The 16714-nt window shown below is 37.6% G+C and overlaps 2 protein-coding genes across 2 annotated transcripts; both read left to right on the top strand.

Moving 5' to 3' along the window:
* The first annotated feature begins 340 nt into the window (after positions 1-340).
* Positions 341-2877, top strand: LOC135631001 (probable indole-3-pyruvate monooxygenase YUCCA5). The gene is made up of 3 exons (XM_065138358.1): positions 341-1197; positions 1294-1665; positions 1972-2877. Exons 1-3 carry the CDS (start codon positions 526-528, stop codon positions 2194-2196), a joined length of 1269 nt encoding a protein of 422 aa, XP_064994430.1. The 5' UTR covers positions 341-525; the 3' UTR covers positions 2197-2877.
* Positions 2878-4532: 1655 nt separating this feature from the next.
* LOC135630916 (nuclear pore complex protein NUP93A-like) lies at positions 4533-15717 on the top strand. The gene is made up of 12 exons (XM_065138215.1): positions 4533-4757; positions 4837-4928; positions 5089-5155; positions 5817-5876; positions 7019-7108; positions 9054-9323; positions 9543-9638; positions 9828-9962; positions 12167-12220; positions 12300-12383; positions 14362-14448; positions 14518-15717. Exons 1-12 carry the CDS (start codon positions 4656-4658, stop codon positions 15526-15528), a joined length of 2148 nt encoding a protein of 715 aa, XP_064994287.1. The 5' UTR covers positions 4533-4655; the 3' UTR covers positions 15529-15717.
* Positions 15718-16714: the final 997 nt, after the last annotated feature.

Below are 16714 nucleotides of genomic sequence, written 5' to 3'. Positions count from 1 at the left end.
TCAAAATATGCTGCGCGTTCGGTCATGCGTTTTACTCGTCCAAAAATGTAGAGTATGCATTTTGGTGCTCCGAGAGGTTGGCCCGTAAATTCTCAGTACTGTTTCTGAGTCCTGCAATAGAAATATATACAACTTCGATGTTTCTTTTCCTTCTTCTTTCAGAAAACATATCGAGATTAAAACCATGTCTTGGAGATGTTAAACAAATGGCGTAGACGGCGAAGGTTATGATTTGGAAGGACCTCAAAACACTCCTCACATGCAGCTCTCATGGCAAGCTCAACTATTTATATATACTCCCCTCCGGTCCTCTCAACCTCCCCCACTTGACCATAACGAGCTTTATACTACACTCCCTCCCCTCTTCCATTTGCGAACTATTCCTGCTTCTCGTCTTCGTCCCTCACAACTCTCGACCATATTTCATCATACCAACTCCGCTAGAACCCTTCACGTAACCCCACTGGTTCTACCGAAAGAGCTTCTCCTCCTCGTCAGTGGAATCGTCTCGCTGATTCTTTGATCATGGCTGGTTTAGCTGAGCATGAGAATCTCTTTAAGAGAAGGTGCAAGTGGGTGAATGGACCGCTCATCGTGGGAGCAGGTCCTTCGGGACTCGCTGTGGCGGCATGCCTAAAGGAGCATGGCGTCCCCTTCGTGATCCTCGAGAGGTCCAGCTGCATTGCCTCCCTCTGGCAAAACCGCACCTACGACCGATTAAAGCTCCACCTCCCGAAGCAATTCTGCCAGCTTCCCAAGCTCCCTTTCCCTGATGACTTCCCCGAGTATCCCTCCAAGAACCAGTTCATAGACTATTTGGAGTCCTACGCCCGGCACTTCCAGCTCAACCCACAGTTCGATGAGACCGTGCTCTCTGCGAAGTACGATAGCACCTGCGGGATGTGGCGGGTGAGGACCGCCATGGGACGCCGCCAGGCCGTGGGCAGGAAAGCCGAGGCGGAATACATTTGCCAGTGGCTAGTCGTGGCTGCAGGCGAGAATGCAGATTGCGTGATCCCGGAGATGGAAGGACTCGAGAAGTTCGCCGGGCGGGTGATACATTCAAGCGACTACAGATCCGGTGAGGCGTACCGGGGAAAGCAGGTGCTTGTTGTCGGCTGCGGAAACTCCGGCATGGAAGTCGCCTTTGATCTCTGTCATCATAACGCCTTCCCCACCATGGTGGTGCGTGACTCGGTGAGGACAACGTTACAAGAACTACGACTGTATTCCCTCGTCATTGGCTTCACTTACATGGACTCTGTTTACTGATTCAAGTGATTTGTGCAACAGGTCCATGTGCTACCACGGGAGACATTAGGGAGATCGACGTTTGAGCTCGCTGTCTCCTTGATGAAATGGCTTCCGTTGAAGATGGTCGACAGGGTCCTGTTGGCCCTGTCATGGATGACACTTGGGAACATCGAGAAGCTCGGCATAAAACGACCTTCTCAGGGTCCTCTGGAGCTGAAGAACACGCAGGGCAAGACACCCGTGTTGGACATCGGTGCCCTGAGCAAAATCAAGAGCGGTGAGATAAAGGTTGTTCCTGGAGTCAAGAGGTTTTTGCATGGCAAGGCAGAGCTGGTGGATCACACGATCATCGACGTCGATTCGGTCATCCTGGCCACCGGTTATCGCAGCAACGTTCATTCATGGCTGCAGGTTAATCAAACTTCCTTTTTCTTCCTTCCATGCGGTGTAATCCTTGTCAGAGGAGATCAAAGTGGTTCACATTTTTGTTCTTCTCCCAATTCTTTTGTTACTATTAGCTTGAAGAGAACATGTAATTCTATGTGCTTCTGCATGGCATTCCACATGATCTAATGGTCATGCAAGTTTGCATAATATTGGGATCCTGAGAACACAAATTAAATAGGAGTGGGCATATGAACAAGAGGTGGCAGTTAATGTCATTTGCTTTGCTCTAATCGCTGAAAGCTTACACCTTGAGGTTTTGATTTTGTGCAGGGAACTGACTTCTTCAACAAAGATGGTTTCCCAAGGCATCCATTCCCAAATGGATGGAAAGGGAGCTCAGGGCTTTATGCTGTTGGATTCACGAGGAGGGGGTTGTCTGGTGCATCCCTGGATGCTGTGAAGATAGCAGAGGACATTGGCAGGGTGTGGAAAGAGGAAACCAGGCAGGCCAAGCACATAATTGCCTGCCACAGAAGATGCACCTCACAGAACTGATGAAGAGCTTTACAGCTTCTGCTAATCTACTTTCCTCACAATGATTGCAGTGTACAACTGAATTAAGAAAGCAAAGGGAGACGGCCATCTCTTTCCCACAAGCCCAAGTTTTGTATCAGGAATGGGCTCTTTTGTGCATACACCATAGTTTATGATGAGGCTTCTTTTTCACTTTTGGAGTTTCTTCCCAACAAGTCAATGCCTTTTTAGCTGGAGGAGGCAGTGCTCTTTTCAGCTGTTCCACCTTCCTAACACAAACATCATGGTCAACTGCACTTCCTCCTTTGTGTTCCCTTTGTTGTAGCAATCTATCCACCTTCATCATTTCCCAACTAATAGAGTTAAACATCTGTGTTACTACCGTTGCTTGAAAGATGAAGCCGAACCCTTGTTGTAAGTCCATTGTGATCAAATGCTCTCATGTGTGCATCTGAAGTCTATGATCCATCCCCAGGCATATGCTTCTACACTGCCCTGGTTGGATTTTGCTGCAAACCACTCCAGTCCCATGATCACAACATCATGATGTTTTGGTCAAAATATGGTAGAAAAAGAATCAGAAAAGGAATCAGAAAGGATGAACTTGTTGCTATGACAATTGCAGCCACTAGTATTGCATGACTTTTGGCATTTCTGGCCCATAGATGTAATGACCTCAGTCTTTCATTTGGAAGTAGCAGTTGACAGGTAGTTCTCATGGCTAATGAACCATCACAATGAAGGATGCATGTGATTAGTGACTGTATACTTCAGTTTTGTGAGCTTCATGGACGTCCTACAAAGTACTCTTCCAAGTGGGCACTGAAACATACTGGTGATGCAGGCTATCTTGGATTCCCTCTCCGTGAGGTATGATAGAAGTGTAACATCTTTTTGCCTTTGGATCACTGTCTTCACCTGTTTCTTTCCTTCGTGGAGAATCCACGAATTGGCAGTGCCTGAGGCAGCCTTTTCTGCACTACCACATGCCACAGAAGGCCATGAACACATGGAGAGGCCACCACCACCACCACCTTTCCTCTCTTCGAGGCATCTGCTTGCACCCTTGCAGCCAACATGAACAAGAAGAATGCATGGATATCCCTTGAAGAAGATACCTTCTTCCACGAAAAAGATCCAGCAAAACAAAATTACCACCCGATTCAACAATGGGATATGTCGTTGATAATGTTCAAAATCCATCGAGGAGGATGCATCGCATTTGATGCCCTCGTTCACGTCAAGCCGTAGACCTTCTTTAATAGCAAGAATCCCATAGCCTTCAGCATCATGTCCTTCAGTGAATCTGCCACCTGCGAGCGCATCAATCCAAAGTTGGGAACCTCTCTTCGATGCTGCATTTAGATACTTGTCGGATTTAGTTCTCGGTTCCACTTTATCAATTCCTATCGATGTGTGCTGTAGTTTACTTTAATCAATTCATGATTTTTCATAATAATCTTGAATAAATTTTAAGATTTTTGATCTTCCTGTTTAGTTTAGTTTCGTCAAAAAATCTATAATTATTTCCATCCATTTTTCTTCATCTTAAATCGAACCATTGTTCGTAATCCAGGATTTTATTTTCTCGTCGATATAATCGATATTTATCTTTTTTATCTTTTATCAATGAAGATCTTTTTATCTGTACAACTTAGATTATCTATTCAATCATATGAGTATTTGTCTCAAAATTTGATTAATTTAAGACGGCTGGGTAGGTTTGTGATACCTATTATTGTATTTTAAATAATTTGAAGGTATATGTGAAGTCATTCTTATTTAAGTGGAACGTCAAATTAGCATTACATATTACACATTAGTGTATGTATTTATTTATCTCATTTAGCACACTGATATCATTCTAAATTAAGCTAGTAAAAAATGCTATCTGTCTAGCAATATATCTATATAATGAAATGTGTGTGTGTGTGTCAAAATGTTTTTCTTTTTATTTTTGCCTTGATTGCTTAATTTTGAAAGAGTACTAATGTCAATTAATGTTTCACTATTCTTGTTCCAACTATAGTTAGAGAGTGACTCATAAGGTATATATATATATATATATATATATATATATATATATATATATATATATATATATATATATATATATATATATATATATATATATATATATATATATATATATATATATATATATATATATATATATATATATATATATATATATAACTCATAAGGTGTAAAAATTAAGTTTAAAATTAAATTTAAAGAATACATTAAAAAATCATATATATGTAATTTTTAATTTAATAGTTAAATTAAATTTTATATAAGACGTGGGAGACGTGTGGAATAAAGGAAAAATCCCTTTAAATTGAAGCCCTAAACCCCTTGGCATTTTGCCTCTCTCTTCTTTCCCCGCAGCCCGCTCTTTATTTCCTCTGTATCTTTCGAACCGAAACACTCGGAATTAGGGTTCTACAGTTGCATCCCGAAGAGAGGTGCGGGAGGAGATGGCGAACGATCAGGAGATGAGCGGGTGGACTGACCTCCTCCACTCCTCCACCAAGCTCCTGGAGCACGCCGGGCCCTCCGCCCACTTCCCCTCTCTCCAGGTCCTCCCCCATTCCTCCGTCTGCTCTTTTAATCAATTCGCCCGATGTCTTATTTCCTTTTTCTTTGGAATCCTTGTAGAGGAATCTCGACCAGTTGGAGTCTCTCTCCAAGAAGCTCAAGTCTAAAACGATCCGCGCTGAGGCCCCCTCCCAATCCATCTCCGCCACCAGGTTTCTCTCCTTGTCATCTTATGATCTTGTCCCGCGTCTCTGATCGCCATTCCGTTTCCTTTCTCGATGTTTTTCGCGTCCAGGCTGCATGAGTATTGTCTCTTGGAGGTTTATGTGCTTGTTTTGTGTGATTGTCTGCGATACATTCTGTATTGGGCAGGCTGCTCGCTCGGGAAGGGATAAATGCAGAACGGCTCGCTCGAGACCTGAAGTCCTTTGAATTGAAGGTGGGTACCCAAGGTTGCCATATGCACTTGTCGTTTGATTTCCATTCTTTCTTTTGTGCAGTTGACAAGGAAATGATCAATTGGAGGTACATCTTGCTCGTTTCCTTTTTGTTTTAAAGACGTATACTAAATATAACCTTGGGGGCTGTATGAATGTTTGCATGCAAGTCCCGTTGTTGCATTGCCACATGAATCACATTTTCCTTGTGAAGTCATCTAGATGACAATAACCTTCATTCTGATGATCAATTCGGCCGAAAAGCAAGTGTTGCATATTGTACTTATGGCATCCAAGAGTTAGTATTCAAGAGGCATTATGCTTGATGAAAAAGCAAAAAAGCAACATGCTGATCAGGTGCCGTTGATTGACGAATTTCTATCACCAATAGATGACTATATCTGTGCCACCAAAAATTATTTTAATTCAGTGTGTTAGTTAGTATGGGTACTTACAAGTGGATCATCACCTAAGCTAGCTCCACCTTAACATACTAACTCTATCTATTCTTTCATTGTTGTGATTGCTTCTCATGAGTTTCATATGTGGTGTGGCACTGTTCCTTGTATAACTGATGTTAAATAACTTGACATATAATTTAGGCAGCTTTATGTGATGAAACCTTTTGTTACATTCTTTTACTTCTCTTTTTTATTCCTATAGACAACTTTTGAGGATGTTTTTCCTTCCGAAGCAACAACTGTGGAGGAGTATTTGCAGCAGGTATCGTCTTCTTTTGTTTAAACTTCATCTGGTCCTTGTAACTTTTCTTTTTATCTGCTATGACATTAACTTTTCTTTTTATCTGCTAAAATGTTATGCCTTTTCATGGATTTCATTCGACTTGACAACCTTACCTTTTTCATGGAAGAATAAATGTGCATACTAATCTGGTGAATTCATTTTTAATATGCATATTAAGGTTATAAAAATTGATAATTAATTGATATCACTATATTTTTTGAATGAAACTATGCAAACTAAGAACTAAAGTATACTTAAGATATGCAATTATAAATATTAGCAACTATCGCTGACAAAAAGATGGGCATATCTTTTCTAATGTTAATTAGAAAATAAAAATGCATGTCCAAATGAAGCATGGAGAATGCTGTAACGTCTTTTGACGTTTATTGTAGAGTTATGGTCGCTTTTAAAAGATGGAATCGATATTAAACCATATTTAGATTTCTGAATGCTGATTCTAATGGGGAGCAAGCAATGCTGGCTTCTGTTTTCTTCTGCTTTTGCTACTTTGGTAGCTTGAAGATGCAGTTTGGGTCTTAATTTCTTACTATGCAAAAGAAATTTCTTCATATAAAAAATCATAGTTCTAATCTTGTTCTATAAGGGCATGATAATTCATTTTTACCTTCAGTTTGGCCTGGATATATTATGTATTGCAAAATGTGCATCATATTCATATCCGGCAGCTAAATGATTTTGTCGGAAACAACTTTATTAAAATTGGGGCTACTTCTTCCTTGGAATATGAGTCTCTTCACCCAGTCTTTGTGTAAACAATTTTCAGGAGTGCCTTTATCTACCAAAATAAGCAAAATCTATTTTAAAGAATAAAGGTAGTTCTGCATCTGATTTTCATTGATGGATAGAGATTTTTACCAGTTGGGTGAGCCTTCTTCTGTGTAATGTTTCTCTTCCTGTTGTACTCTCTTCTCTCTCACCTCTGTTTCTCTGCACCTTAATGCTTTGTGGCTATTGCTGTACTTCCTACTCTGCTTCTTTTTCACTTGAATGCACTGGTTTTCACATTTATTTAAGAATTTATTTATTCATTAATTCTTCTCATGATTTTCTTTCTGATAAATAATTTATGGAGTTAATCAAGTGTTTGTTTTTAATAGATTCATGAAATGACAATGGTTTCATCCATCCAAGAAGCTCAAAAGGACAACTTGCGAAGCTTCAATGATCACATGATGCGAGTTCTGGAGGTTAGTATCACTTTTTTTTAAATACTTTTTGAGCTTCAATAATTATGTTTCTTTATGTCAAATGGTCTTGTTGGTTGCGACAGTATAAAAAGATTAAATTGTTGCCCTAATGGTGTGAGATGTACTGTTGTATATAGTATGCAAAACAGGATACATGATGTATGACAAGTTGGTATAGAATTTCCAGATTATACTGATGATATTCTTGCGAATTGGGACTATGGGAGTTGGATTATCTGTTCTAATTGCATATACAGCCGAGGTATCACACACACACAAATATATATGATGTACACACATGCCATATCCATGTCACTGACCACAACTGTGGTAAAGATGATAATTAATCACATGCTGAAGCTCTTATCCAATGCTCTGAACCAAGCATGTGAGTGTCACATTGACACCGGGAAGCTAACCTGGTGTAGCATGCTTTTGACAGATGGCTACAGACTCATCATGACATGTTTAGAAATATTAGGCATTATGTTTATGAAAGCTCACTGCCTTGATTTTTGGTCGAATAGATGTTTTCGTATATGATGAACAAACATTTTATTCATATAGCTGCTGATTTAATATATGAATGTTTAGATGCTAGTATGTCAGAGAAATACATTCTCATATTAATTGGAAAATAAATGAATGGGACTAAGATTAAATAGGAAAGATGCCTAACTATGGATGCCAAAAAAAAAAAAAAAAAGCTGAGTTAAAGAAACTTCAATATTGGTGATGCTTATGGTCAAACAAACTGTAATTGTTGACTATCCCTTAAAATGAATGAGGTTATTGGCAGAATCAGAGGCCCCTGAAGTTTTGGACTTTCCTTAATAGTATAATGATGTTATTGGTCTCCCTTCTCTCTCTTACCTCATTGTAGAGGTTATTGTGCAAGGTAATTTTGACCCACCACTGTAGGTAAAAGAATTTGAAGCTGCATGCTTATTATTCAAAGAGTTCTAGAAGGGAAAAATTTGAGTGGCAAGGGACCCTAATTGATCTCAAGAGATTTTGGTTCAATCCTGCATAAAAATAAAGCATTATGCAGCTGGTTGTTGTCATCTTGTCTCTTTCTAAGAATGCTAACTAAATTATTATGGTACAATTCGTTGATTTCATTTTCGAAAGGGTCTGGTTATTTAGGATGTCTATGCATTAAGAAAATGTTTTCTCTACTTTTTCTTCCTTCCTGATATTAGCCCATTAATTTTCTTCTAGTTTTATTCTATACTCATTGCTGTGAGAATATAGAATTTACTGAAATTTACATGCTAGATTGAAATTTACCCTAGGATGATTTGTGATTATTGGACATTCTTGTTACTACCTTAGGATTGGTGAGGTTTCATATATTTAAACTTCTCTATCAGAGAGGTCAATTTGACCCCCTGAACACAGGTTTATGTAGAGCAGCCACTAGACTAATATGTTCACCTCATTGAACTGAAACATAAGGGCAGTATATCCCAGCACTGTTGAAACTAGCAAATATAATTTCATTATACTAATAAAATTCAGGATACTATAAGTTGATATATTTTGACACTGATCTATTACTCTATCTGTGAGCCATCTGCAGTCCTACTAGCAGTCTCCTTAATTTTTTATTGCAAGATGCAATTTTTTTCCTGTGAGACTCTCCTGCTTGCTATTATTAAAATCATGCAATGATGACAAATAGCTTTAGAGAGTTTTGCTTATGTAGTATGACTTTTTGTTCTGTACGTAAAATACAAACTGGGTTTATCTTAGGTTATTTACTATTAGTTGTAAACATTTTGCTATATGCATGCTACGATTTAGAACATTCTTCAAGGGAAAATAATAACTGTGTTGATTGAACAAAGGCCTTGACTTTGATATTCATACATGTTTAGGGGATGGACCATTTCTCTCCTTTTGTTCAGCTTCTTTAGTCTTGATAAAGTTAAGTGTTTTGTAGGAGGATTGGCAGAAGGAAAAGAGAGACTTTTTGCAAAGCTTAAATCGACTTTCCACATTACCTAGGGGAAACAGTAGCATTTTGAGCAGTGGATTCTCCATTACTGTTCAGATGCCACCTCAAGCTTCCAGCCCTCATGTCTCCAGGACTTCATCAAACATGGAAGTTATGCCTATGGCTAATAAGTCAATAATTGAGAAAAAAGCTTCAGTATATGCTGAAATCTTGCGAAACCTCAATGATGCAAGGGGACGTGGATTGCATTTCAAAGTAAGATACTCTTTTGTTCACCAAAAGCCCAGTGGTTTTATCACTGTTAAATATTATTAATGAGAGGTTGCCAAGTTTATGTGTCTGTTTCTGGAAGTTAGCACCTCTAGAATAGTCTATTTATGCCACATTGACTAAACTTTCATGCTTAATGACTGGTCTTTCTGTTTACATATGACTTGACTTGACTAAATTAATTAATTACTATGTTCTTGTTAGCCTGCTACAGCTTTCAGGGATGCTTATGAAAGTATGGGCCTTGATTTTTCTGGTATGAGATCAGTTACCATGCAAAAAATCTGGCATTTGATTCAGGTATGCCTTTGCTGTTATCTGGTGTAGAGAGTGCTACTCGTAATAATTTCCATCCTGTACTTATTCTACAGAATTTTAGATAGGACAAAATAAATGAAATTGTGTTATGTCCCTAGGATGTGTTCATTTCTGATTTCTTTGTATTATCTAATTTTTGAATAATTTTCATGGCAACACTACTATTTTTAGGCATTGGTTGGTGAATATTCCAATAATCGGCAAAAGTTTTCAAGAAAAATGTCCCTTGTGATTGGAGCAAGACGTCATCTTGAATGGGGCCATGAGAAGTATATACTCGATATGATTAAAACCCATCCTTCACAGGTATAATTCGTTTTTGATCAATTATTTTTTATTAATAAGTACTTAATAAAGTATTTATTGCATCAATAATTTATCAAAGTACAGTACTATGTATTTTGGATGTTGATTTGTTTATCTGATGAGTTTGCTATTTGGCATTGAAATCTGGATATGTTGTTTGTTTTTGTTATGTGAAAGTTCATAACTTTTAAACTCTGATTGCTACTTTTGCAAGCATAATTTGACAACAGCTAGTCAGCTAGGAGCCTATCTTTAATTTAAGTAGTAAGTTCCTTTCAGGTTTAGAGAATTCAGAATAATATGATATGGTTTATGACTTCCATATTATTGTCATTCTAAGTGGCAAGTTGCCTGCAGATTAGAACATTATGGCATGGTTCATGGTATTGGTACTGTTGTTTTTCTTCTGGAGGCAAAACAGATCCCCTGGTTGAATCATAATGACTTGCTTTAATTTTGACTCTATCCCCGGGTAGTATCTGCATAAAACGCCTCCTACTCTTTGAAACATAACCATGAATTACATCTTCACTGTCTAAGTGGATCTGGGCTGTTGGGAATTACTTTGAGAGATTTAAACTTGAATGAGTAAAATTTTTTTCTGTTCCAGGTAACTTTCTTGAAGTGTCAACTAACGGAGGAAGAGTTGTATTGTTAAAACATTATATAGAATTGGATGAAGACAAGGTTCGCCGTACCGTACCGTACCAGCATTTCGACCCGGGCTCGGTACCGGTACGGTACGGTATACCGCTCGGTACACCCAGGTGTACCGAGTACTGTAGCAGTGTTACAGTGCTACAGTGCACTGCTACAGTGCTCGGTACGGGCGGTCCGCGTACCGCTAGCCTGTCGGACCGGTACGTACCGCCTGTACCGGGCGGTACAGGCCGGTACGGCAAACCTTGGATGAAGATTCTTCATGTGCATTTTACTTTCTTTGCTTCATTTATGTGATTAAGCTTGTTATATAACATTTGTCTGCTTTTGATGCCATAGGTCATTTTCATGGTAGTTCTTGAGAGCTAGTCATGGTGTGAGGTTTTTTATTTGTTATTAATATGCCTGATCTTGTGTTTTGACTGCATACTTCCCTTGTTGAATTTCAAAAAACAATTACTTAGATTTCATCTTTGTTGTTTATCTAAATTCTGAACTTGTTCCTCCTCAAAGCAATGTAAAAGATGTTTGCCTCTCCCATGTTCTGCCCTCGAACCTTACTTTTCCTCAGTTGACAGTAGTTGTGTTGGTGGTGAGCTGTAGCATTAGTTGTAATGGTGTTAGTACTGGTACTGAAGAGTGGTGGTAATGATCATGGTGGTGATGGTTCTGGCGATCATGATGTTGTCTCAATGGTGGAGTTAGTGCTCAGGTTGAAGGAGTAATACTGCTGGTTGTGATGGTATCGGCAGTGATTAGTGGTGTGGTATCATCAGTGGTAACAACAGTGACAATGGCAGTGGAAATAACAGTGTTGGCAGAGGCGATGATGATGGTGGTGCTAGTAGTCTTGGTGACTATGGCATGCTGGTGGTAGTAGCATGTGGCAGCTGAGGCAGTGGCCGCAAAAACAGAATTGGTGGGGATGATGATGATGGTAACAGCAGCAGTGGCAGTAGCAATAACTGCAATCGTGATGGTGAGTTGGTGACGGTGGTGGTCTTGGTAAAGTGATGAAGGCTGGTTGTGGTGGTGACAGTAGTGGTTGTTGAAACGAGTGAATGTGTGGGCTTAAGAGTATTGGAGAAGCTTTGGCAACTTCAAAATTAGCAACAAAAGATTTTCTTATTCAAAATCAAAAATATGTAAAACTAATTTCTGAGTGAAGATTTTTCTTTTGTGGTAGCAAGCTAATTTACTATATATATACATATATATAAGCATACATATATACATATATATATGCATACATATATATATACACACACAGTTGGAAAATCTTCAATAATAAACATGTCTAAAATTTCCTAGTGCTCATTTGTGCATCATTTACTACATTTCCCATGTCTAAGTTATCTATTTGTTGTCTTTATCTGCTTTTGGTAGTTGATGGGTAATATCTTATCTAGACTTGAAGATTGCATATACATTCTATTATCTCTTTGATGTATCTTTTTTTAATACTAGTGTAGTTATATTGTGATCAATTTTTTCTTTAATATCATGATCTATTTGACTAGAATACGTTTGTTTTGCGGTGATAGGCTGCTCTTGGTGGAGCTGTTGGCAATTTGGAAAAGATTCAAGCATTTCTCCGGGTTCATTCTATTCACCTCTCTTTATTTTTTCATATGGTCTCCATGTAAGTGGTCCCTTTTAACATCTGTCTATTAACAGGTGCGGTTAAGGGACCACGGTATGCTGGATTTTGACACTACTGATATTCGTAGGCAGCCCCCAATTGACACAACTTGGCAACAGGTGACTTTTAGCTTGGTTATTAGCTTTAATGAGCTGAGTGATTTCTATTCACATCTTCACTTCTGTTTTGGTGAAAACGAGTCACTTGTTCATTTGATATCAGAGCCAAACATGAATGCCAAGGATGTGATAATAATGTTTTGTGGAGGTGAAGTAACATGTTTCAATGATATAAATGAATCAACTTAAAGTAACATAGCAAAAGAGAAAAAAGAAAAAGAGAAAGACATGCTAATAATCATACTTAAGTTCATTCCATTTTGCCGTGAAATGAGTTTGATGAAAAGATTTGTCTCACTAACATTGTGTATAAATAATAGTGCAAGTATTTTTTTTATATATCTTAATGGACTAGCAATTCATATAATATAACTACAAAGGTTTATGCTTGTGGATATTTGTAACTGGAAGTTATGAGTTCTGGTGTAAAATTACAAGCTCTAGCAGTCTTGATTTTTTTTTTCTTGAGTTGAACTTAATTTTCAAAACTCAAAATGGATATGATTCTACCTGAAGTTTAGCAACTGTGAATGAATTTGACTTTATAGTTCACCTAATGCTCAGCTGCACATGAGCTTTATTAGTGTCAATTGAAGGCATTAGTAAGAGTATTTAAGGTTCTCATGTGCTTATACATGTGCATATGTTTCAGTATATATATGCATACATTTGAATATTGAGTTTATTTGCTCAATGGATCTGCATCTAGTAGCTTAATGTTTATAAATTACTATTCACCTCATCCATTTAGTACTGCTTGGAATAGGAAAAGTTGCTTTTTTTACTTTTAATGTCCTGTCTATGCGCACTTATTACAGTTTGTGTGATAAATTAGACTATTCAAAATCATGGTTCTTTTACTAGCTTGATGAACTAGTATGGAGCTAAACACCAGACAAGATCAAGTATCTTAATTCTTAACAATAATTGTGGCAGTGGTTAACCATATACCCTGAAAATTGATAACAAGATTGTAGCTAAATTCTGAAAACCAATGTTGCTATATACTCTAGGGACTGCTAATTTTGTTGGTAGGATAATTTTGAGTTCAATGGAAATATGGTGGTGTTTTATGGATAAGAACTTCAAGTTGTTGAAGTTGAATAAATGGGTGTGTGTATATAGTGAAATGAAGTTACATCAGACTTATAACAGAAACCACGGAATTGTTTCACGATTCAAGAGAAACTACAATGGAATTATTTTATGCTTTTTTTGTTAAAATTAATTAAAGATATAGATGAAACATCTGAAGTTAGCACTGCCAGGTGGATGATTTAGAGAGATGCCTACACAATAATAAGGGAAACATATGCCTTTGAGATAATAATAGGTGCCGTGAAGCCATTTAATATACAAGGAGCTCAGGGCATTTACTGACATTAACACTTGTAGCCATCAAGCACTGTGAAGAGAATTTTTTTATGTTTTTGTTTAGGTTATGGCATTTAATAGCTTAGCCATCAAGCAGTTTGAAGGTATTTTTTATGCCTTATGTTTTATATTTGTAAGGCATTAATTTTAGTTGCTGTCTAGATTATGCTTATGCATACAAGACTGTTGCCATGTGCTATTGGTCTGTTTCCATATTCTTTACGTCCAACTTGTGCTCATTTATTGGGAAGATTGCTCTTGGATAAGATTACATCACTGTTGAAGAACACTTTGCTGCTTTTATCCTTCCAACCTCAACATTGTGTTCAGAATGATTATCTCAAAGGTCCCTCAAATTGATGGTTGATTTTTCTTTTTTTGAATTACTGAAGTTAACACAAATCAACAGCAGTGATATATATTCCTGAATTTATAATTGCAATTAAACATCTAATTTTTCTTGTCATCCACTTGTGAAAAGTATTTTCTTCCTAACTCTTGCTAGGTATACTTTACCTAACAACTTGATTTTTATGCAAATGTCCTTTTATTTTGTATTGGACTGTATTAGCTAATTATATTTGGTCTTGTTTCTTTTATGTAGATTTATTACTGTTTAAGAACTGGTTATTATGATGAAGCAAAGAAAGTTGCTGAATCATCACGTGCTGCCCACCAATTTGCACCCCAGGTAGCTACTGCTTATTGTTGATTGTTGAATATCTCTTAGTTTAATTTACTAAGAATGTGAAACTGGCAGCTTGCAGAGTGGATTGCTTCCGGTGGTTCGGTGTCACCAGAGACTGCTGCTGTTGCATCTGAAGAGTGTGAAAAATTGTTAAGAATGGGTGATCGAGCAGGAAGACCAGGTTATGACAGGAAGAAGTTACTACTTTATGCTATAATTTCTGGCAGTCGACGCCAGGTAGAGAGGTTGCTTAGAGATGTGCCATCACTTTTTGGCACTATTGAAGACTTCTTATGGTTCAAATTGTCAGCAATACGTGACTGCTCTGGTGGATCCTCTTCTATAGTACTAAGTGAGGGTTTGGTGCCATATAACCTGGATGATCTTCAAGGTTACTTGAACAAGTTTGAGCCATCATATTATACGAAAAATGGGAAAGACCCCCTGGTTTATCCGTATGTTCTACTCTTGAGCATTCAGTTTCTTCCAGCAGTTCTATACTTGTTTAAAGAAGTGGGAGAGGAGGGCTACAATGTTGATGCTGTACATATATCAATAGCTTTAGCTGACAATGGAGTTCTTTCAGATGGGATTGGAACTGACCGTAAGATAGGGGTTATGGATGCTTGTGCAGAAGTTGCTAGCATAATACGACAATATGGTTCAGTCTACTTGCGTCAAGGTAACCTTGAGTTAGCTTTGGAATATTATGCACAAGCAGCTGCGGCAATGGGTGGAGGAGAAGTGTCATGGATTGGAAGAGGCAGTAGTGATCAGCAAAGACAGCGAAATATGATGTTAAGACAACTGCTTACAGAAGTATTGCTACAGGATGGTGGTATCTCTCTTTTACTTGGTCCAAGAGGCACTGGGGAAGAAGGTGCACTTAGTAAATATATTATGGATTGGAATAGCCGACAACAGTTTTTGCTTGAGGCAGCTCGTCAATGCCAAGAAGCTGGGCTTTATGACAAAGTATCTCCTTTTTTACACATATTGACATCTCAGTCTGTTTTCTGCTATATCATGCCAATTTTTTTGGAAATAAAGAGAGTATTTTCATTAATTAGCATCCTTGTATAATCAAATGTTGCTGACATAGCTTTTTATGCATTTACTGGATTGTTAGTTCATTTGCTTGCTGTAGCTCTCTTTCATAACCAAATCACAACATAGATCAAGAAGTTGGCTGGTTAAAACATTACTTCTTAACAAATGATCTGCTCAGATGTTGATGACTAGAGGCTTAATTTTTTCGTATGTTAGATAGCATCTAGTATTATGAATTCGATGGGAGAACCTGGTGTATGAACCATTGTAAAGTGTCAGAGCTAGTTTTGTCACTTGGTAATTACTAGTGGTTTTCCAGATAATGTTTACTCTAACAAAATGGTTGATGTGCTAAAATTAAAAGTGGCCACGGGCTGCAAAACACAATTGCAGCAGGTGCCAGAAAAGGTTACATGATTTGATAGTATGTCATATACATACTTTTGGGGGTTGCTGGAGTACGATATGAAAGCAGTGCATGTCACTGATGATACATTAGATGCTACATTACTAATGGCACTGTTCCTTTTCTTGTGGAGGTCCAATTGAATCTGTCAAACACAAAGTCGAAGGATAGTGGCAGTTAACTGTTGATTAGTTCTGATGTCTGTACTTTCTAAAGTGCTAGTGTAGTTGCAGAAAAGATTTTCTTCTTCTGTTTCATTGGAGGCAGAGGATAGGTAACGAAGGGGGTCTCTTCTATATACATTCTAGATCAGTTGAAGCATTTATTCAGCTTGTTAGACCATTGGGACAATTTAAGTTTTCTAAGAATGTTTCAGCAGTCAATAATCTATTAAATAATATGATCAACAACAGTTTCATATCATTCTGGGTTGCAAGCCTCCCCAATTTGTATTTACTAAATAAAATGATATGATTTTCTTATATACTATGATTTTGACATATACAAAATTATAAACTCTAACAAAATAAAAATACACACATAATATATCTAAATTTTTTATATATAGAAATATCCACAGGTTATCATCCTTATTTGCATTAGCATGGGTCACACATACTCACTTTTATATCCAATCACTTAGATAGCGTACCAATAATCTTATCTACAAAATAAGATCTATAGTGAGTAATAACTTAATAAAGATAAGCTTTTATAACTTTATTTAGGTGGGTATGCATATAGAATATTTTAAAATTATATGTATAAGATATTTAATGATAAACATACTGACTTCATTAACAAATATAATTA

This window comes from Musa acuminata, chromosome BXJ3-2 (genome assembly GCF_036884655.1).
Source record: "Musa acuminata AAA Group cultivar baxijiao chromosome BXJ3-2, Cavendish_Baxijiao_AAA, whole genome shotgun sequence".
Taxonomy (NCBI): Eukaryota; Viridiplantae; Streptophyta; class Magnoliopsida; order Zingiberales; family Musaceae; genus Musa; species Musa acuminata.
Note: the sequence above shows the minus strand (reverse complement) of the source record. Positions and strands in the feature narration are given on the sequence as shown.

What these genes read in the sequence shown, in the direction of transcription:
- LOC135630916 (XM_065138215.1), top strand. Translation starts at nt 4,656, where the DNA reads ATGGCGAACGATCAGGAGATGAGCGGGTGGACTGACCTCCTCCACTCC. An exon ending in CCCACTTCCCCTCTCTCCAG is followed by an intron (nt 4,758 to 4,836) that starts GTCCTCCCCCAT and finishes GAATCCTTGTAG; the next exon opens with AGGAATCTCGACCAGTTGGA. An exon ending in ACATGATGCGAGTTCTGGAG is followed by an intron (nt 7,109 to 9,053) that starts GTTAGTATCACT and finishes AGTGTTTTGTAG; the next exon opens with GAGGATTGGCAGAAGGAAAA.
- LOC135631001 (XM_065138358.1), top strand. Translation starts at nt 526, where the DNA reads ATGGCTGGTTTAGCTGAGCATGAGAATCTCTTTAAGAGAAGGTGCAAG. An exon ending in CCATGGTGGTGCGTGACTCG is followed by an intron (nt 1,198 to 1,293) that starts GTGAGGACAACG and finishes TTTGTGCAACAG; the next exon opens with GTCCATGTGCTACCACGGGA. An exon ending in ACGTTCATTCATGGCTGCAG is followed by an intron (nt 1,666 to 1,971) that starts GTTAATCAAACT and finishes GATTTTGTGCAG; the next exon opens with GGAACTGACTTCTTCAACAA.